General features: G+C 38.3%; 1 protein-coding gene across 1 annotated transcript in view; it reads left to right on the forward strand.

Moving 5' to 3' along the window:
* Positions 1–23244, forward strand: part of LOC149158990 (uncharacterized) — a 166977-nt gene that overhangs the window by 84559 nt on the left and 59174 nt on the right. Inside the window, exons 4-8 of the mRNA XM_089434146.1 lie at positions 20181–20416; positions 20539–20640; positions 20765–20837; positions 21427–21495; positions 21712–21819. Coding sequence (XP_089290272.1) covers positions 20181–20416; positions 20539–20640; positions 20765–20837; positions 21427–21495; positions 21712–21819 — 588 coding nt within the window. The remainder of the gene's footprint in view (positions 1–20180; positions 20417–20538; positions 20641–20764; positions 20838–21426; positions 21496–21711; positions 21820–23244) is intronic.

The raw sequence follows: 23244 nt of genomic DNA on the forward strand, positions 1-23244 counted from the left end.
TTATTCTAAACTTTGTATTAAAACTGATACGATAAACTTTATATTTTATTATAAAGTTTTAATAGCATGAAGGTATTATAACGTTTCATTATAACCATATAACATATCCCTTGTCACTTTATAATATTTATATGTACTTTATCATATTTGTTTGTCATTTTGACCTTTTGATATTCATGTATACCTTTACTTTATTTATGTTTGTTTTTAATGTAAACTTTAGAGCTTTAGATTAATTAATTATTGATACTTATACTTAATTTTTATTCTATTTTATTAATATCATTTTTAGTTATTTAATTAATTAATTTATTTATTTTTTTATTTAGGAGCATATAATATGTGTATTTAGAGATGGGTCGTTACATACACTCCCCCTTCAGAAAACTTCGTCCCGAAGTTTAGAGTTTTTAGGTTTAAGGTTTTAATGGACATGCCTTTTCCTATCCAGGTTCCCAAGCTATTCTAAAATCATCCTATCCTTCCTAATCTCTTCTGCTCCCATCCTATCCGTCCTCTACTGGAGTATGCCATGGCGTTAGTTTTACTGACCTAACCACTCATAAACTCTAAGGTGACAGCGTCGGTTATACCGACCTGATTCCTAGTAGGCATCCGGCAGTCATCATCACACGTCTAGGGGAGCGTGATTCACACAGTCCTCCCATGACTCCAGGGTTTGGAGGATAAACGGTGGGCAACACCTCCACCCCTCCTAGTAGAATTAGGGCTAATACCCTATCATAGAATCACTTTGAGCTTTAATTGTTCTGAGGTTCTGTCATCACGTGGTCATCCCGGTAACTTGTTTATTACCTGCAATCATACACTTATCCATGCATTCGTAAAATGTGCATCAGCATATTCAAAATAACTCATGTATTATTCACCTATGATACTACAGTACAACATATTTTGCGATATTCCATGCATGTCTTCTGACTTCCATTTAAAATGTATTTACTCTCTGACTTCTATCCCATTGATCATATTGACATGTATAAATAAATCAGATTTATAATATCTTAATTTCTATCAGAAGTAAAATCATTCAACTGTCTTAACTTTACTTTGACAACTATAATTTAGTAAGATGAACCACATATATCGTTTTGGTATCCATGTACCAGCAGAAGTTAAACATATATTATGTCACAAAATTTCACGTTTATCTATAATCATTCAAAATGTTTCCGAGTCTCTAATTGCAGTGAAGTAAATATATACTAAACATAGTTTAAAGTTCTTCAAAATTGACATAGATTAGGGTATCTTTGACATATGTCCTCTGTATTTTCCCAAGTTGCTGATCCAGGACTATACTTGTCCCATTGGACCTTAACTTGGTCCACCAGGCGGTTCCTCAGCTGTCGAACCCTACGTCCCAGTATACGTAATGGTTCGACCGTTACGATTCCCTTGTCCCATACCTGAAGATCCCGCTATAGTGGGTTGATGCGCTGCTTGGTCGTTGCTGATTACTGCATGAATTCTATGATTACCTTGATTGTTTGATATTGGTCCCTCTCCAGTCCTACGCAACATATTCGACGAAGCTTCTGGGCAATCCCGTTGAAAATGCGGTCCGCCACATCCCCAACAATTTCGCGGTGTTGATCCTCTGGACTCAGGACGTGAATTTCTAGAGAACGAGCTTCGTCCTCGCATGTTGATTCCTCTCGAATTTCTTCCTCTGCTGACAGTCCCTCGAGATGACCATGACCTGGTGTTTGATGATTTCGAGGCTATAGTGTTTACTGCCATGGGAGCTCTTGTTACTATATTTCTCGAGGTAGACTTGTTACCGTAAGGTGGCATTGAGCTACCTCCGTTGAAGAAATGTCGAGGAGTCTTTCCTGGAAATCCTGATTGTAAAGGTTCTGCTAGCCCTATCTCTTTTTTGATTCCAAGGTGCTCTTCTGCATAAAGACCACATTCAACCGCCTCGGCAACTGAGGACGGTTTCCACATGCTTACCAAGGTTCTAATGCGAGGATTTAACCCAAATATGAAGCGTTCAGCTTGACGTTTATTAGAATCTAAGTAGTGAGTGTATTTTACAAGCTCCATAAATCTTATCTCGTACTCTTCCACTGTTTTATTTCCTTGAATTAATGTATGAAAGGCTCTCGCTTGTTGTTGTTGAAAGTATGGAGGTAAATACTTTGCGCGGAACCTTTCCTCAAACAGTGCCCAAGGGACATTATCTGATGTAAGGTGCAGCTGCTTCTCTATATTTCCCCACCAAATTAAGGCACTCTCCTTTAATTGAAACACGACAATTTTTGCTTTTGCCGAAGAAGAATATTCTCTTAACCTAAAGCATCTGTTCATTCCTTCTAACCATGCTTCAGCGCGTTCACCTGCTCGACCTCCTGAGAATTCTGGGAGCTTAATTTTCTGAAGCTCCCTAGAAATGTCTTCTTTCGCTCTTCTGGGCTCAAAATTCTTCGGTTCCGCTGAACTGGTAGCCAAATGTTGACATTCCTCTTTGGTTTTAGCCTTAGTTGATTCTTTTAATGTCTCCAATAAGGCTTCCAAAGAGTTCATTATCACAGTTAACTCTGGCGCTGGGGCGATTGATGTTGATAATGGTCTTGGTGGTGATGATGGTGATGGAGATGACGATGGCGACGGTGGCGGCATTATTGGTGGTGATGCTGCCCGATCACGTCGTCGTCGCTCATACGTCCTTACCATTGTAATGGTTCCTGAACACATAATAAAATTATATATATAAAAATTGAGGTAGACAACCGAATTTAACACATAATTTTCCTTTTGCAACTTCACATTCATAAACGGGTATAGTTTTGCTATTTTTATCCGCTAGGCGGATCTTACTGGTACCGAGGTCAAGGAGGGTGGTCTCGCGACCTCCTTGTCCTAATGCAGGGTATTCTATCCTAGTATGAATAATGCAGAAGTGTATGGTTATTAGCTCCTAAGATCAAACATCTAAATAATATCCACAAAATGAAAATGTTAAATGTCTCGTTATAATGTACATCGGTAACATACCCGACATACTTCAATCTAGCTATTACCTTTAAAGAAGGTCATACATAATTATATTTTTGAACATATTACTTAGATATGGATTAAACCTATAATAAAATGAAGGGTTGTTCTGGTTCCAAATCAGTTTGTCCTTTAGCCGGAAAATTTACCATAGACATGTCATGATTACAATCTAGAAGAGATACAGTTCAGCAGTATACCATAAATGTAGGTTGGGGTCAACTGAAGGATAAATTCAGATCAATAGTCAAATTGTACCTAAAATGTAGGTCAGTGGCCTACATATTGCAGTTGATCAGGCAAGGAAGAAAAATAGTTCTTTTAATGTTTCCACAGCATCCTACTTTGAAATTTGAGTGACCGAGGACCAAAGGCACCAACACTGTGCGACATCCACTTTTACTGAAATCATGGTAATCCAAGCTCTCTTCCTGAGCGGTTGCGTTGCCCAATTTCACAGCATGTGATATTCAAGGAGCAAACCTAACTGACCCTTCTCCCAAAGTTAGATTTCATGTCTTTGTAACCAGGCTTTGAACAAGCCACACTAGTTTAGTATTTTCTTATTATCCTCATTTGCTTGAGGTGAATTGCTTTTGCTAAAACTGATAAGTACCTACTCCTCATTCTTTGTACCGGACTCTCTTAAAATGAGACTCAGTTTTGTATTGTAAGAATTATTGTGATGGCTTCTATATTTTACTTCTATTTATAGACATGATTATTTCTTAGTATGAACTTACCATTAATTGGAAACCCAGCTCTTACAATTTAAAAGAATATATGTTGCATATATAAAGGGCATAGAAGTGTGTGCTAGACCAAATTGGAGTTTTATGATCTACTGATTGGATGTACTTGGAAATGACTTCTATTCCTTAATCTTAGTGTTATGTGCTGTAAAGTATACACAATGTTTCCTAATTATGCTCTGTATAAGGTCATACATGCAGTTTTGTGCTTCTGTACTTTAATTCGAAATCCCTGTTTTGAATGAACTAATCCCAAGTATACCCAAGGTGAAACTGAATGGCCCATTGTCCTTCCTCACCCGTTTAGAATAACCCATGCATACATTACTTCCATGATTTAACATCCCTCATTTAGTATTCGACTGCTAATGCAATACTTATTCCACCGTGCATCTGTTCAAAATGTCATTGGCATAAAATAATTAAGTTTTTAAAGTGGACATTCAGCAGATAATGTAGCATAAAAGCAATATAAGGTATGCAATTTAACAGTTCACCTTGGCACATGACAGAGGGGTAATTGGCATTTGCATTCAGTAAACTTGAATGCATTTGGGGACAATGTAAAGATTATAAGAGGTTAGTTTAATAGTATGTAAATAAAATGATCTATATTATCCTTTCCTACATTAGTGCACCATCTCATTTCTAGATGTTTAAGAGCCACCTACAGGCATTATGTAACGGGACTACAAAATCAAAACTTTGTAAGATCATGACAATGTTAGAGCTACTTTAGAGATGACCTAGCAATGCATTATATTGAAACTACTCTGTACCTAAACACAAATCCTTGTATGTAAGTACGTTTATGTACATCTAATTTTTGTTTATAAGCTCACGAGATTGTACTGGAAGATCATAAAGTTATGGTTTTGGAAAAATACTAGTTTGCTGAGTTTAATCATTATTGTAGAACCTTCATAAATTTCAGCATGAAACTTAGTTTTGAAGAATTATTGAAGCAGTATCGATGATAACAAGTATGGATTAAACTTTTTACTAGCCACTTCTAAAGATTGCACAGATGTTGCAAAAATTCATGATGCTGGAACAATTAATCTACGAAAATGGTTGACCTCTTTCCAAATCTTTGCATTATTTTAAACTGATAACGCTGCCTTTTTCTCGATTCCTTATTAAAGGAATTGATGCAATAGCAAGGTCTTGATGATTCCCTTGTGGTTACAAAAGTGCCCATGGCAATAAATTACTATTTGTTTTTATATTTATAGCAACAGGCATAAAGGAGATGAGATAAGGAGTTTAAAGGACCTATGGCTAAGAGACCTGGAGATACTCAAATGGGTCCCAAAACATGCTATCTTTGATTTAATGATTGCTATCAGGGTTGCTATTATGCACAATGTACAACATGCAAAATTATGACAGCAAACAGCAAAACAACCTATAATTCATGGTGATCAATAAATAAACAAGGCTTTTGAATAAATAAATAATTGAAAGGGTTGCAGCAATTTTCCAATGGTTGAAAAATGCATAACACAGCTATTAAATGGTAGCTGTCAGCCTTTAAAAGATGGCTACCATGAGTCTCAATAATACATTCTAATCTTCTCATAAAACAAAATCTTATGCCAAGAGGCACGGAAATTGGCTGGTGAGAATTTTTAATCACCTTAGCTATATGGCTCACACGGTCACACTGCAGGGAGATTAAAGGTAAAAGGAAACATGAAGTAATTGCATATCAATTACTGATAGGCTGCTGCATTTACCAGTTACCACCATTAGACTATGCTAACAATGCTGTAGGAGAGATATACAGAGCTACCTAAACTTTTAGTCTTTGATGTGAAACTCAGAATCTGATTCGAATTACAACTTTGAATTTGTAATATAATTGGTGCAGGCTTGCTGAAGACAGAGACATTCTTTCATTCCTCAAGACACGACAGAGGTTTATGATGGCCCTTTAGTCATATGGATAAATTTACAACTTTAAGAAGACTCGGCCGCATCTCAACTTATTTGGTTTCAACAGAACTCGAGATTTTGGGCAGAACTGTACCCAACTGATTCTGAGTGAATGTATATGATTCAGAAATGCTCAAAGACATACACTGCCATAAGGCTTTTGTTCTTTACTATGCGATGATTATGTCAGTACATGGCTAAAGAAACTTGATGTCACACATGCTAAGATGACAGTCAGTACAATCAAAACTGGGAGCAATCATGCTATATTGCTGTTATAATAATGCCGAGGCATGTGAATACTGATTTCATACATGGCATAGTGATGTGATCAATATAAGAGAGCTGAATGTCAATGCGAAATCAAGGTCCTGTATTTGTGCAAGTGCGATATAGTCATAAGGATACTATAGTGCGAGTCATAGTCTTGAAGAGTGTGTGAGGTCCAATGTCTACACTTATAATGCACTGATCTATGGCCTTTGCCGTGAAGGCAGACTGGAAGAGGCTGAAATATGCACTGGTGAAATGAAGGAGAACGGTTTACAACCCAACCAAGTAACATACATATCATTGATGGATGGCAACGTCAAATCAGGCAAGGTGGATCATGCTTTTGATCTATTTAAGTAAGATGATAAATGAAGGATGCCAACCTAATTATCGAACTTATTGAGTGCTTATGAATGGTATAGTTCAAGAAAACAAGATACAGAAGGAAAACTTGATCACTGATAAGGATGCAGTAGGTAGTTCAGATCCTGATAACTTAGATGGAATTCATGACCTGGATGGAATGCCACTTGAAAATAAGCATTAACAATAGCTAACATTATCATAAGAAAGGCTGGCTCACGCATAGAAGGAAAAATCAGCACTTAGCAAACCCAGAAATCACATGTACACATCAGCATATAATTACAGTCTTCAGATCTGTTTGGAAATACACACACAGGAGAGATAAAACATGGAATATGAATATAGGAGTACACACTGTCACAAGGGTACCAGTTTAGCCAATTTGTGCCTTTCTACAGGGAGAATCGGTCCATTTCAGCAGCTCGTTCCTGTAGTGGCTTATTAAATGGATATACCTCTGCTATTGCAATGCTCAGACTCGTCCAGTTCCAAAAGAAGATTTGGCTGGTAAAATTATAACTCCCAAGTTCAGCCAAAACGCATGGCAGAACCTACACAAACTCAACCTGAAGCATTTTTCATTAATTTTTGGCATGCGCAAATATTTCAATGTATTTTTGTTAATTGATACTGTCATGAATATATGGACGCTTAGAGATCTTCTCGTTGAGAGATTAAATAAGAAGATTATTTAGAGTTAGGAGTTATTTAATTATGATTTATTTCATTTTAAATATATATATATACATTTACAATGATTGATTAATTACCGATTTTAATAGTCAGGGCAGCTACAAAGAGTAACTTGCCATCAGTTTAATAGATTCAGATTATTCATGACATAAGCTCGATAATCATGTCAGAGGAATGAAACCAATATTTTTTTATAATTGGGTTGACTGTAGGTTGGTATCAGTTTGAAAGTGGATGAAGAACTATCTCCTCTGAGGATGGGACTTCCCTTCTTCGACTTGGTTTGCATCCCGAATTGATGCATCTAACCAAATGCGACGGATACATCACATTCGTGGTCTGCATGTATGGTGAACCCCGAATTATTCCAACCGTCCGTCGATCCATTGCGAATCTTGCCCCTAATGGTACCCCGGTGGCGCGTTGGTAAGGCGTGGTTGTTGGAGCGCACAGGTCAAGTTTTCACTAGGTCCAAGCGTAATTCAAGACGGTCAGATGTAAATTTGGCAATATTCTAACAAAACTTCAAGGCCATGGACCACATGGGCATTTCACTCTCTAACAAAATATGTGAATCGAAAATATGTATTAATACGCCAATTTGAAATTCGGTACGGATATTCAACGTACAGGGAAATCACAACAGTTAAGAAATCAGAATTATCGATTTCATGTACCCATCTGCTCTTCATTTGCTGGTCCAAGAATGAAAAGCCAGATGCAAAAAGTGCTTCTAATGCCTCCCGTCTCAGTTAGAACGGTATACCGTCATGCGAAATAGTTCAGTAAGGTGGAGGTCTCGAGGTTAGGGAAGGGGCCGTCTCTATGAAACCGCAAAAATGTAACCCAGAATTTCTTACAAGTTTTTACGCAGCAAAATTTAACCACAAAATTTACAAGAGCGTAGGGCCTGTGAGGTCCCGAATGGTTTGAACGACAGCTCTGATACCATGTGTAATAATCAAAACTAGAAAACAGGAACCGTAAAAACTTTGATTTTGTACTTACCTGAACTGCTATCTGATCCGGTGAAGTTGATGATGCTGCTGCTGCTTTGCTCCAATTACCCAGGGAGACCAATTCCACCCAGCCAGACTGAGCAGAGACTGGCTGCTCAATCCAGTAAGCTTCTCACAGAAGCTCACTGTCCCCGTGCCCAGAACCTCAGACGGATTAAAGCTCTTCCAATGGCAGACCTCTCTCATTGCTGAATTCCTCCTCCTGGTTTCTAACTCCGTTCTTCTCCCCCCCGCCCTCGCAGTTCAGACCTCCAGTTTTTAACCACGGGCTTGGCGGCGGCCGCCCTCCTACCTGCAGCCACCGCCTTTGCTCCTCCCGACACGCCTTCCATGTGTTCGGCGGCCCTTCGATATTTTTCCTCTACTGTCATATGTATTTTGTCATATATCCCGTTTGGTTTATGTGTCACCTTTTATGTAAGGTTTTAAATTTTATATTTATTATTAAGTTTAATTCATATTTATTCTAAACTTTGTATTAAAACTGATATGATAAACTTTATATTTTATTATAAAGTTTTAATAGCATGAAGGTATTATAACGTTTCATTATAACCATATAACATATCCCTTGTCACTTTATAATATTTATATGTACTTTATCATATTTGTTTGTCATTTTGACCTTTTGATATTCATGTATACCTTTACTTTATTAGATTAATTAATTATTGATACTTATACTTAATTTTTATTCTATTTTATTAATATCATTTTTAGTTATTTAATTAATTAATTTTTTTATTTTTTTATTTAGGAGCATATAATATGTGTATTTAGAGATGGGTCATTACAAGCACTAAGGTCGTTCGACTATGTAGGAGGAGATTCCCAATCAAGCACGAGACAAGAAATTAGAAATTTCTCGTGGCTGATTTTGGATATTTCTATTTTCATTATGTGATCATTCATGAGTAAATGTGATGTAAATTTAGAGACTTATAGTTTATGCATTGACAATTGACAATTTAATCATAATGTAATAAATTAGAATGTATCATATATGCTTTATGATTGCACATATTTCTTAGATGTCCTAATATATATATATATATATATATATATATATCGCGTTTCCCCGTTTCCAAAATTTGGGGGGGTCACGTTTCGTACCCGTGCCCGTTTCGGAAACTTGTACCCATTTCCCCGTTTCGTGCAACTTAGAAAAATAGTCAAGGTTAGCCAGTCTTGTGCCGGATCAGCCATAATTCGGCCGGGTGAAGTGAGGTAAAACTCACTCAAACCCGCCAGTATTTTCTCTGTAAAGGATTGCTAGATGAACATCCTAGATTTGTATTCAAATATTTCTCCTGCATAATAATATAACCCTCGGAACCGTTGCACCGGTTTTCCTGCATTGGGTTTTTCCAGGGACTATTGTGTCCAAAAATAAGTGTGTGCTATGTATCTTGTTCTTTGCTCTGTTTTATATTTAATGAGATCAAATATTTAATTAGTGTAGGCTGCAGAAGTAATTTGCTTCAGTATTCAGAAGAATAACTTGATGAATGTAATTTAAAATCAAGTAGGTAAAGTAGATTCAAATTTGCTGCAGTAGGGGTTCCTTCAGAGTGTAGAAATTTTCACATGGTATCAAAGGGTTGATTTTGAAAGAGGAAGAGTAGATCCAGTGCTGAGCAGAGAGGCAAAAGGCTACACTTGGAAGCAATTCGAATCCCCTTGAAGGGATTGTGCAGTCCTTGCCGGGAAGCAAAGATTACTAGGAAATTTCTCTCTGAGAGAGTCGACAGAGAGGTACGATTTCCGAATTGTGAGCTTGCAAAGGTAGAGGGAGTGACGCAAAGCCTCAACGTAGTGCTTGAAGGGTGCAGTTCCTACTGGGGCAAAAGTTCGTACAAAAAGAGCGAAGACACATAGAAGGGGAATTTTCTCCTTAGAGGACTTTCAACCAAGGAGTCTGAATCTTCACTTGTTGAACAACAGCAGAGAGTGGCATATCTACAAGCTCCAGCAAGGAGTGCGTAGGCATGTCTAGTGTTGTGCAGAGGAGAGAGGAGGTCATTCTACATTTGGCAGAGATGGCAGCCACATCTCTAGGAGGGAGGTGGGGAGATTTAGAGTTGTAGTTCGAAAGAGCTACAGATGGGAAGGATCATTGAGGAGTCCACCTCTTGGATCAATTCCTTACTACGGGAGCCCAAGATTCAGCAATAGCAAAGATGGACTTATTGTCAGATAATGCAGTGGAGTGTTTGGAGGATAGATGCGGAAGTTGGGGACCAGAGGTTGATCAACGCAGAGCAAGGTTGGCAGCAGTGCAGTTGGCACAATGCAGGTGTCAGCAGCAGCACAAAAGATTCATAGGGTCAGAATCAGCAGCAGTTAGATTCCAACATTCATTGTATTATGTTGAACACATTTAAGTTCAACTAATTTTGGATTTTTTTAGTTGCTTCTCTCAGCAACTGAGTTGCAGTACGGATGCAGTGTTAGTAGTGGCAGTGCTAGCAACATAGCAGATGCAGTGTTTGAGAGGGAGTTGTAGTACAAATGCAGTAGTGGCAGTGGCAGTGTCATGTGCAATAGTACAGTAGCAGCAGTAGCAAAGTGTTGGTGTCAGTAGCAGTGCAGAAAGGAGGTGCTTCAGAAATAGAGTAGCATCCAGGTGGACATTGTTGCTAGAGCACTTTCCTCGCTAAGAGGGAGTGTTAGTTTTTGGTAGCGTCGAAATTGCTCTAGCCTTGAAAATTGGTGGAGAGGCTAAGGCACATGAATTTTAAAGAACCCAAAAACCATTTGGTGAAATTCCACCTGGATTGTATTTTATTAAAATAATTAATATTTTTAATGGAGTTCCTAAGTCTAAGCTTCGGGAAATTAAAATATTAATGGGTTTAATCAAAATATGGGTGAGAATGATCTAGAAGGTAGATCAAGTCATGTTTTAATCTTAGCCGTTGATTACAGACTTAATCACTGTCGTTGAAGACTCAACAGGAAAAGTATAAAATGGAGGCTTGGGGTCCATTTGGATACACTCACAGAGAGATTGAGGAAATCAATTTTCTGAGGTGAGAAGTTCCAGGAGGAAAATCGATTGGGGAGATCTTGTAGCTGAGGGGCAAAGAGAATCCGAGAGGACTTTCTGGAAAATACAGAACAGAGAGGTAGAGAGAGCTTGCAGAGAGGCATCGTTGCAGCCAGGAGAGATGACGTAGAGGCAGCGCAGTAGCCGAGAGAGCTGACACAGAAAATTTGTCTGTCACGCAGAATCCAGAACTGTCAGAACCGTCGTAACTACCGGGAACTGCCGGAACTACCGGGAGAGCTGACGCAAAGGGCAGAGAAGGTGATGCAGAGCCAACGCAAGAATAGCCAGGATTAGCCAATCTTGTGCTGGATCTGCCAGAATTCTACCGGATGAATTGAGGTAAAACTCACTCAGATTTTCCGCCAGTATTTTCTCTATAAAGGATAGCTATATGAACATCCTAGATTTGTATTCAAATATTTCTCCTACATAATAATAAAACCCTCAGAACTGCCGCATGGGTTTTCTTGCATTGCGTTTTTCCAGGGACTATTGTGTCCAAAAATACGTGTGTTCTATGTATCTTGTTCTTTGCTTTGTTTTCTATTTCATGAGATCAAATATTTAATTAGTGTAGGTTATAGAAATAATTTGCTTCAGTATTCAGAAGAATAACTTGATGAATGTAATTTAAAATCAAGTAGGTGAACTAGGTTTAGATTTGTTGCAGTAGGGGTTCCTTCAGAGTGTAGGAATTTTTACACATTGGACTCTCTTTCCATTTCTTTCCTCTTTAATAAAGGCACCTTTGTACAAACTCCAATCCCACAACTTGGTAAAGCCAACAAATGACCTTTGACACGGAAATATGTGCTCATGAAAGTATTGTGACAATAGTTGCATTTCCAACTCACATTGCCTCTTCCCTTCACCTTGATGTTTGGCCCTTGCTGTCTTGTGACATATTTCCACAAGGGATATTTGTCAATGTTACATTGAGGAGGAAGTCTTCCCTCAACATTACTTGCAGCAAACTCTGATGAAATTGGGAGAGGAGGGGCATCTCCAATGGGGACATTCTTCCCCTTCCTTTGCCCCTTCCCTGCTGCCCTTGATTGAGCCATGAATACTGTAAAAAAATAAACAAAAAATGCACAAATTTGTAAAAGAAATGCATTTGCAAACTACTATAATAAAAATGCAAAAATATTAGAGAGAAAATGCACTTGTTGCTTGAATCTCCTTGAAAATGCTCCCACACCCTTTGCTCCTTGCTCCCAAACACCCACAGCAAACCCACAACAAAGTAAATGAGTGAATGTGAAAAAAGAAATGAGGAAAGCCCTCTTAAAAAGCTGCGCGGGTCGCTGTTTTGCCGGATTCGTGTCTGGAAATCGTGACACGTAGTGTCTGATCGGGACACGCTCTGAATTCGATCGTGTCCCGATCGGACACGATGTGTCACGATATCTGGACACGAATCCATACGAATTGTGTTGGATTCACTGGATTCGCGACACATAGCCCCTGTAGGACGAATCCGGTTACATATCTCCTAAGTGATTTTTGCATCGACAAAAATTGGGAACATCACACTATTAAAGGAGATGAGAGCTCACTCCATAGGCATACATTTGGGATTATCGTTTTGTTGTTGTTGAGTTGAGCTCTTGGAGCTTGTTTGGGTGAGAGCCCACATTATGTAGACGGTTAGTTTCGGTGGTCAATGGTCCACCTTTGCTAATATAGTGAGGAGGGGGTTTGGTATTGAGAGATATAACCTAGCCACTCAAATGGGAGGGATCAAATCAGATCCACTGATTGGGCTTAATGTAGAGATCCCGAGGAGAGGTCAATGAGATCTCTCGTAGGGGCATAACATTGGAGTCGTCATCGGCCATACAGATATTTGCTGGTGTTTTTATCAAGTTCTTAGAACCATATTTGGCATGTATTTCCAGATCCAAATTTAATATAATAAGGATGAGATTTGCTGCATATGTCTCATGTTTATTTTGAGTTGCTGCATTTCTGGGTTTTCATATTGCCAAAATTTGCTTGTTGCACCAATAATTTAATGGTGTAAATTGTGCAATGTTATTGGTTTTTAAATAAAGAAATTTATGGTGCAAAATTCCAGAAATTGTAGTCAATTTATTTTTCGGGATATTACATTCTCTTTATGAAACCATGGTGGAAGCACCAATTTCCAATGTGCTACACTACAGTACTTTTCCCACTTCATGGTTTCAGTTTTGTAATATCAAGAGCTTTACACATTTACTAACCAACTACTAGAAGAAAGTTGAATCTACAAACTCTGATCAGCCTATTATTTATTACATGGTGAGTAGGTCCAGGAAATCAAAACTTGTAAGATACAAATCTGTCTCTTTCTGACTGAATTTTAGAATGAGTCAAAAACATGGAAAAATAAGGCATTGCGATTAAATGCATTTCAAATTTTGTTGGATCTCTAAGCTCCTTGTCATACCAAACCTACAAAGCATCTTCATTTCTTTCTTATATAGATGCATTAAATTATGTGAGCCACCTTGGCTATTTTATGTAGAACCATTTTGTATTCATGAGCCAACGTAAGTGTCATTTTGATGAACATGCCATTTTGCTGAGTATGATTGTGCCTTAACCATGTCTAATGTAGACATACATGATACATGTATGCCAATAAAAAATTAAAGCTGGATCTTGCAACTCTATTGTGTTAGACTCTCTCATAAAACAATAATAAATCCAAAAATTAATTAAAAATTCCAAGTTAGGAATTTGTGCCTAACTCTTGGGTTCCTCTAAGATAGGAGTTAGTTTAGGTAACTCCTATATTGGTGTGTGTCTGGTGAGAAATTATCTCAACCAAAGGAGAAATTATCTCAACCAAAAGTGTCTAAGATAGCACGCACTATCTTGAGAACACTATCTCTCATCTATTTATTTGTAACACTATATTCAATTATTTTAATAATGAAGAATGAGAGTGAGAAAGAAGCATGAGGCTTCAACGTTTTTCCGCCAATATTTTGTCTCTGGTTTTTATATGTGTTTTTCTGTAATTTGTTTGAGTTAGTTTCATTTTCAATATGTGGTATCAGAGCCATGGTGGAGAGACTATAAATCTGTGCAGCAATGGAGAGTGAGTTGATCAGAATTGTCGAGTTTATATATTGATCTGTATGCTTTTTCAAAGAAAAGGGGTAGCGTTTTAGATTTAAACGCATCCATGGCCGCCTACCGTTGTCATCCCTACTGAAAAATTTGAGCAGTTAAATTGGCTTCATATTGCTGACGGGGCATTTGTAAAGGAATGTTGAGAACATGGTGTGAGAAATGAAGGCTGGTCACAGTGAGGCCCGAATTCGGCAATAGCTCGTCGATGCCATTCTTATTTTTCTGTGCAATCATTCTGAGGGCCATTCGGTCTTCAACACAGTGGAAGCGTAATTGGAGAAAACTGCAGCCATCTTGCAAGTTCACATCCCTATTGTCCGACACATATGATTATGATCCTGCACAAGTTTATCTTTTGAATGGAGATTCTGGGCAGATAGCAATCTTGAACCCTATTATACCGCCGCCTTGAAAATGTTTGCTGTTTTCAAAAGTTTTATTTTTAGCAATTTTTATCAAAATTTCCAGATATGAGATAAACTCAATACCCATGTCACCAATCATGTAGTGTCGTATATTTGTTATCATTCTCCATTCTGCTATTTAAGGCTAGCTTCAAAACAGCTGGTTATGTATTATAATATTTTTGATTTGACTATCTGAAATCTCTGGTGAAAGTCAATGATACGCTATTGGAATGTACCGCCGTGAGAGGATCTGCGAATGAGGATTTAGTAGTCCTGTTGGAGACCATTGTTAAGAACTTTCTAGCCTGCATGTGTCCATTTTCTCTCTTCATTACGACTTTCAATATATTTTCCAATAGCTGGTGACAGGGTCGGCTTCGATCTGGGGCACAACTTCCATTGACGAAGACGAATCAATTCATTCATACCTTTAAGTTCGTTTTTGGCACATGGACCTGTACGCTCACACCTTGCATTGCTTTGCTGGTTTGTCTTATGAAACCTGCGTCGTGGTATTTATAAATTTCACCACTCCGCTACAGAGCACAGATCTTCTCGACTCTTGATGCAGCTGGAAAAGGCATTGTTTCAACTGAACTTTCCACCCTTACAGAATCTGCCCGAATTCGATGTGATGTTCAACGACCTGGAGATGCTGGAAATTGACAGAAAGGAGCTTAATCTGGAACGTGGAACCTGCAAGTAGCGTTGGAAAGGTATTTTTTGCTTAAATTGTTCCGATTTTAATGAATGCCCTTCTTCAATTATCCGTGGTCCCTCTTCCGTCATGCAAATAAATTCTCCAAAGTCTGACTTTTCACAACAGTCTTCCGTCCATCTTTTAATGGCGTTTTTGCATAGCTTTGATTAGCATAAATGGAGTAAACAACGCTACAGTCACAAGTAATATATATTCAGAAGCCGAGTTCCATTTATCACATCTGGATTTGTTTGATGCTGTTTTGGCATTCAATCTGATAGATTTTTAAGGGGATGCAATTTTAAGGGGTTTCTATTACTGTTAAATTGAGCCTGCGGAGCTGCAACTCAACCAAGGAATCGATCTGTCGCATTTGATTGAATATGATGAGAGATGAGAAAGGCTGCTTTAATTTTTGAAATCTTTGAAGTGATAGATTTTTCAAAGGAGAGCTCATTGATGTAGGAGGTTGAGTCAGGTTTTTGAACGCATTTCCTTCCAAATTTGTGAGTGTCAAATTCTCATTGTTTGAGAAAGCTTTCATGGCAATGTTGTAAAAGATGAAAGGTTGATGAACTCAATACTCAATAAAGACGTATTATTTGTGGTGATTGTGTCCTAGATCCGCCCGAAATTGAATAAGGGGATCTAAGGTACACTGTGTGTGTTTGATGGCGCATGTGTTTTATGGATTCATGTTTTTGCTTTTCGATCTGTGCCTAGTTGTGACACATCAATAATTTCATCGCATACATAAAGCAAGCACAACACATAGCTGCAAGATCAACACTACAACAAATAATCAAAGTTTTCAACATCGGCATTCTACCTCAACAAACAAATTCACTCAAATACAATCAAGTTCATGAATCTGCAAACTTCAGCATTTCAAAGCAAAGTCTACATCACTACAATCAAGTTAATGAATCTGTAAACTTCAACGTTTCAGCGCACAGTCTACATCAACATTGTTGAACTTGTAATCAAACTCAAATCACATTGAATTGTAAGGGTGCATTCTCGGTTGAAACCGACACCCACGTCTTGAATTGAGTCATTGTAGTGAATCATTGAAATCATTGTAAGCTTTTTGGGTGCATTTTCGACAGTGTTCGACACCCTTCCTTTAAAAGCACAATCAAGTGAGTCCATGAGTTTTAACTCCTTGAAACAACCATCACAACAACTACAACAAGTTCAACTCTAACACTAATCAAGCAAGTTGAGATCAACAAATCAAGCGAGCGTGCCATTCAAGTCTCATAACAAGTGAGCCTGTCATTCAAGTAACGTGAAACAGTTCAAAGCACGACATCTATGACAAGAGAGCCTGACTTCAAGTGAGCAAGTTCAGATGGCGCAGCATATTCAGTTGTTAAACATTCTTCACAGTTTGATCATCTCCAGTGATGAAGACATGGTGCACGTCAGCAAAGAAATTCTTGCTGATCTTTCACGGCATCTACAACAAACGCATGAAACCATTGAGTTTCTTCAACTTGAGTCCCAACTTCAAAGGAATGAATTGCAAGAAAAGAGTGATACTTTCAAGTCTTTGAACCATCCAGATGATAAGTCATTCATCCCAACAACTTCAAGTGTCGAAGTTGTTCATGATCAAATTCAAATTTCTTCCAAACCCATCATCAAGCCCTGGGAAGAAATTCAAAATAACAAGAATAGACGTGGCTTAGGATATGTCCCTGATGACACCAACTTACAAATCCCAGATTATTCCAAGCCAATTAAGTTTGTGAGTGCAGGATTTCTTGAACCACTCACCTCAGCAGGTTCTGAGAAAGTTGTAGACAAACGAAATTGCATGCAACCTGAAGTTCATGTTCAACCGAAATGCTCTCATTGTCAAAGAGCCGGTCATATGGAAGATCAATGTTTTGATCTCCATCCGTGTTGCCATTGTGGCAAGCACAATCATTCCTCAGAAAAATGTCGCAACCAACAAAAATCAGGCAGATTGAAGATACATTATGAATGGATTGATCCTTGGGAATGGTCATCCACAGTCAAACGATTGTCTCAGTTCTACAACCGACTACAATCTCACATAGTGCAGCCAGCAGTGAACAGATGATGGTACTCTCATGCAGTTGAATGAGGGAGTACGACAGTGAAACTCTCCTACACCTGAAGGGGGGGAGTTCAAATATATTTTGAAGATTGTCTCTCCTTTCAACTGACAAAGGGGGGAAAATGTCAATGAAATTGACAAGTGGTTGTCAGACTGAAAGTCTCGACAACATCAGCGAAGTAGCCAGTGGGCATCTTCATCAGCCAGTGGGCATTTGTCATCAGCAGTGAGCATCAGCAAATTCGCCAGTGGGCGATCGACAGCCAAAGCAGCAGTGAGCAGCTTTCATCATAGCAAAAACAACATTGAGTTGTTTTTCGACATCTTCAGCCAGTGGGCAATCATCATCAGCAAACACGCCAGTGGGCGTTCATCAAATTGTGTCAGTGGACACCGGATGCTGTTTTCAAGCAAAGGACAGTTGGATCCTTTTGCGGCTTGGCACATGATGGAGTTGTCAAGCGTCCTTCAGAGATGAATCAAGCATGCAGTTGATTCATGTTCTCTTCAGATTTGAGTTTTTTCCAGCATCCAGTTTTGGCGGTTTTTTCAGGCAATGTTTTTGAGGATCAACATGAGAACTTGGAAGATGGTTCCTCGTTCTTATTTTGGATTTATCATTGAGGGGGGGAATGTTAGACTCTCTCATAAAACAATAATAAATCCAAAAATTAATTAAAAATTCCAAGTTAGGAATTTGTGCCTAACTCTTGGGTTGTTCCTCTAAGATAGGAGTTAGTTTAGGTAACTCCTATATTGGTGTGTGTCTGGTGAGAAATTATCTCAACCAAAGGAGAAATTATCTCAACCAAAAGTGTCTAAGATAGCACGCACTATCTTGAGAACACTATCTCTCATCTATTTATTTGTAACACTATATTCAATTATTTTAATAATGAAGAATGAGAGTGAGAGAGAAGCATGAGGCTTCAGCCTTTTTCCGCCAATATTTTGTCTCTGGTTTTTATATGTGTTTTTCTGTAATTTGTTTGAGTTAGTTTCATTTTCAATATATTGCCGAGACTTTCTTCTACCTATATTTGATTTTTAATATTTATGCATATAAAAAGGTATCTTTCTTTGTATTATTTTTGGTATTTTCTAGGAGTTGCGTTGTGTTGAAGTTTCTAAGTCTACTTAGTTAGAAACCCCCGTGCACTTTATCTGATTTATTCCTACCTACTTGCTATGTTACTTAACAAGTTATTTACAATGTAAACACTAAAAATAAACAATAGTGCATGCTCAACATATTACATATTAGCAACTAAAGGAAACAAAAACAATCACACCATATGACACCATTATTTTTGGACTAATGTGCCCGGAAAAACCCAATGTGGGAAAACCGGTGCAACTATCTGAGGGTTTTCTTACTAAGCAATATCAGAGTACAATCTGGGTGCCGAAACTGGCCTACCCAACAGAGAATTTCCTTGGCAGTAATCCCTCTCAGTTTCTGACAAATCTCTTGGCTGAAACCTCGGATAACCCTTCCGACAACTACTTCAACACCAATCTGCCTCAGAAACCCTAGCGTCAGCCTCTCTGTAGACTGCATTAGCCCCTCCCTGCCCAGCACTAGCCGTGTGGCACCCCAAATTGGTCTACGTCAGCCTTAGGAGGCCCTGCATCAACCCTCTGGCCCTCTGTGTCAGCAACGCTGGCCTCTCTGAGGCTCTGCGCAGCTCCCGGCTGCCTCTGCATGGCCCTGCATGAGCCCTGGTTGGCTCTGCGTCACTCTCCCTAGCTACTGCGCTTCTCTCCCGGCACTATCTCTGCCTCTCTGTCTCTCTGTACTCAATGCCCCTCAGCTGCAACTCCCGATCACTAATTCTATCTCTCTTAGCAAACTCCACTCTAGAGAATAGAATGATTGATCACTCTGGTATACTCTCCAAGTGACCCTCAAGCCTCCTCTTATACTTTTCTCGTTGACATATCAACAGCTGAGATTAAGTCCCTAATCAACGACTAAGATTAGATTTGGCTTGATCCATGTCTTTTGGACCATTCTAACACAGTTTCATATTAATACACATTAATATTTTATTTTCCCTAAGTTTAAATTTAAGGACTCCATTAAAAATATTAATTATTTTAATATCTCCTGAACTGTTTAGAATCTGCCCAAACCCTTTCTGGGTATTGGAGATCTCATGTGCCCCAACCTCTCCACCAAATTTCATGGCTAGAGCACATCCGATGCTACCACAAATCAACACACTGGAACCCCCACATTGTACCCATACTGGTTGTACTCTTCAGTCCCTTTGACCTCCTTGTGGTCATTTTTCAGACATAAATAAAATTATCTTATTGGCCGCTTCCTTGCACAGTATTCAATAATTTGCAAAGGCTTTACGGGTGTGATATCTCATATTAGATGCCTTCAATTTGCGAACATATTATTTTATAGGTGCATTTACAAATGAATTCTTAAAAATTAAGACATGAGGGCAACTTGCATAGATGTTTCTCTTCTTGGTGTGCTTCCTGTAGATATTTCTTTTCTTGGTATGCTTCCTGACTATAGTAGTTTGTGTGGCAAGATACACTTGCCTCAACGCTGAATCCATTGCATGGAAGCTGTTCTCAATTCACAGTTGCTAAGTTTAATATTCCATTCATTTTCTTATTTTAGCACCTCTTGATCTTTGTGTCTATATTTTCATTTATTATGTCAGTAAGTATATTTGTATTCAGGTTTTTGACTAAATATAGGACCTTTTATTCATTTGCAGAGCTTTGGTGGTTTCTGTGCCGTTACATATCTAAGCTTTGCCCCAGAGGGTCTCAAGCACGTCCTTTTGACAGGAGGCCTTCCACCCATTGATAATGAATGCACCGCAGATACTGTATATAGGGCATGCTATAAGAATGTTTTATTGCAAAACCAGAAGTACTACGAGAGGTTTCCCCAAGACAAAGAAATTATCCGTGAAGTTGTTCTTCACTTGGCAGAGTCTGATGGAATGGGGGAAGGTCACCATTTGTCTGGCAAATGAATTAATCCATTTTTCAATGGTGTATAATTGTTACTTTATTTATTGGCCACAGTAGAACATGCTGTGTAGGTTGTAATATATTATGTTTCTTATAGGTACCTCTACCATCTGGAGGTCTGTTGACCCCATGGGGCTTACAACTTCTTGGTCTCTTAGGATTGGGTTGTAGCAGTGGTTTTGAACGGTTACATTATATGTATGTGGTTTCAACATTTCTTTGTCTGAAAAGTTGCTGTGGTATCTAAGCAAGAGCAATATACTTTTTTTTCAAGCAAGGTGCTATTTTCATAGATATTTACTCATTATATTTACTTCTTCAGGTTTGAGAGGGCTTGGGATCCTGTGTTGGTACCTGGAGCTAAAAAGCAACTCAGCTATACCTTCAAGAGGAAGGCAAGTGTTTTGATATTTTTTACTGTTTTTAGATTTCCTGTTCTCTCTTAAACTTTACTTATTGGTATGTTTATTCGACATGAACAACTATAAGATAATACAAGGACTGAAGAGATAATTGATCGAGAGTCACTGCCATGAATGAGAGGTATTGTGACTTTTACATGTCTGTTCACATAGTAACAAGACAGGAGGGTTGAGATACTACTAGAGGAGAGCAGGAAATAAGAGAATAAGAGACCTGATTGCAGCGATAGGAGCCATGAGCCATGACAATGCAACATTCATTCTCAAAAGTATTTTCTTCCTTTGATTTTGCATTCTCTTGCACTGGATTCACATATGTACTACAGAACATTTAGCACCTGTCATGCATAAGTAGCCATATTTTCCCTTGGGATATTGGGCTTTTATGTCGTTAATCTGTTTTGGACTGACCTTAGTGCTCCTTAATTCAGGTAGGAAGAGACTCTAAGTAGATTTGTATTTCTATATGATAATTTAAGAATTTTAAAGCATGCTTGCATACATAATGTTCACATGGTGTATTGAATCATGATAGCCTCTTTTTTAATCTGTGGTTCTATAGTTTGAAAATTGGATAGCATTTGATACCAATCCCCTTTTTGCCATGATGCAAGAGATGGTATACTGCCAAGTAAGTCATTTCTGCCTTTTTTACCCCAGTGATATTGATGAAAGACAAATATAAGGCACTACTGTATCCGTATTTTTAAGCAGAATTTCAATTTTCATGTCACCATCACAAGATCTTAGAAGAGGGAGATAGAAGAGGATGAGTACGCAGATTTTTGCGCTGTTATTTTGGGATGTAGTTCATTCTCTAACATCATATGAACCTTATACATTTTAGGGAGCTGCGTCAAGATGGTCTGCTCATAGAATCAGAGATGAAACTGGGGATATTTTCGATGCTGTCAAAGCTGCTAAAGAAGGCCGGCCTGTCTTCTTCACAGGAGAGGTATCTTTTGGCAACTCTTATTATATTCTTAGGCACATGTTATGAATCCAGCCTTTATTTGATATTGTTTTTCTATATGATTGTGTCATTCTTTTAAATTTGTTGATTGTTTTGGTCAGACTTTATGAAATAATCTTCAAAACCCTTTTGTAAGAATATGGCCATTTGTGTGGCTATATTTATAACCATTTAATTAGTTTTTAATTTATTATTCTCTACCCTGTTTGGATGTCACTATTTAGATCCTTGTTCCCTTGCCCTATAGAGACATTGTGTGCTTAGACATGACAAAACTTCAATAAGTAATGAAATTTGTAATTGTAATAGCTCAGTCACTGTTGCCTCAAAATCTAGCAGGCCTTGTGAGAGGTCTCACAAGGCAAAGGCTAGACCTTGTCGCAACAATGAGGGAGATTGCCTCTGTCACCTCAGCAATCTTCCTCCTGCTCTTTAGTGGAATTGCACCACAAGGGAGGCTTCCTAGTGATCACCTAAAGGTATTCTATATTATACGGCTCAAGGTGATGTAGATATAGGCTAGGTGAAGACACTCTTTAATGGACAAAGGAACAATTCTTCCTATAAAGGAGTAGCATATCATGCATCAGGCCTATAGATGACACATATGGCCCAGGGTTTTCAATATTTATAGCAACAAAGGTACTTCTAGGCATACATGCATCAAAGAAAGGGTTTACAAAAGATGTAATCAACAAAGGAGAAAGGCAAACCCTCAAATTAAGCCCTAAGTTGAAGCCCTAGCTAGGGTTAGGGTTTTTCTAGGGCACAAATTACTTAGAAAATGATGACACCAACCCTTCTAGGGTAGATTTAACCATGCAAAAGGCTAGATTTTGAGTTAAATGGATCAACAAGGTTAAGTTCAAGGCCTATTACCTCCAATGTTCATCTAGCTATGCCCTAATTGAATTTGGCCCTATGAATTTGCCCTAGCACCTTGTTTTGAAAGGCTTAGAAAGTAAAAGAAAGAGAAAATATTTATATTTTGAAGATTTTTTATCAACACTAAGGATGCCAGTGTCTATTTCTACTTGGGTGATTGTTAATTTTAGATAACAATGTTAATTTTTGTAGCATCGGATGTGCTCTAGCCTCGAAATTTTGCAGAGAGCTTAGGACACATGCATTCTCGAATACCCAAAAATCGTTTGAGAAAATTCCACCTAGAGATGATTTAATTAAAATAATTAAAAATTTTACATGGTTCCCTGAGTCTAAACTTAGGAAATCTAGTTAATTAAAGGGTATTAATTAAATCTGGTGTGAATCTTCTAGAAGAAGACGAGGATCAACTCTCAATTAATCTTAGTCTTTGATTATGATTTAATCTTGGCCGTTGGAGCTCCAACGAGAGATTATAAGGAGCATTATGGGCACTCGGAGAACACATCAAGTGAGAGAGAT

This window comes from Pinus tabuliformis, chromosome 5_2 (assembly GCF_031772625.1).
Source record: "Pinus tabuliformis cultivar Carrire ecotype Pingquan chromosome 5_2, CPIR1, whole genome shotgun sequence".
Lineage (NCBI taxonomy): Eukaryota > Viridiplantae > Streptophyta > Pinopsida > Pinales > Pinaceae > Pinus > Pinus tabuliformis.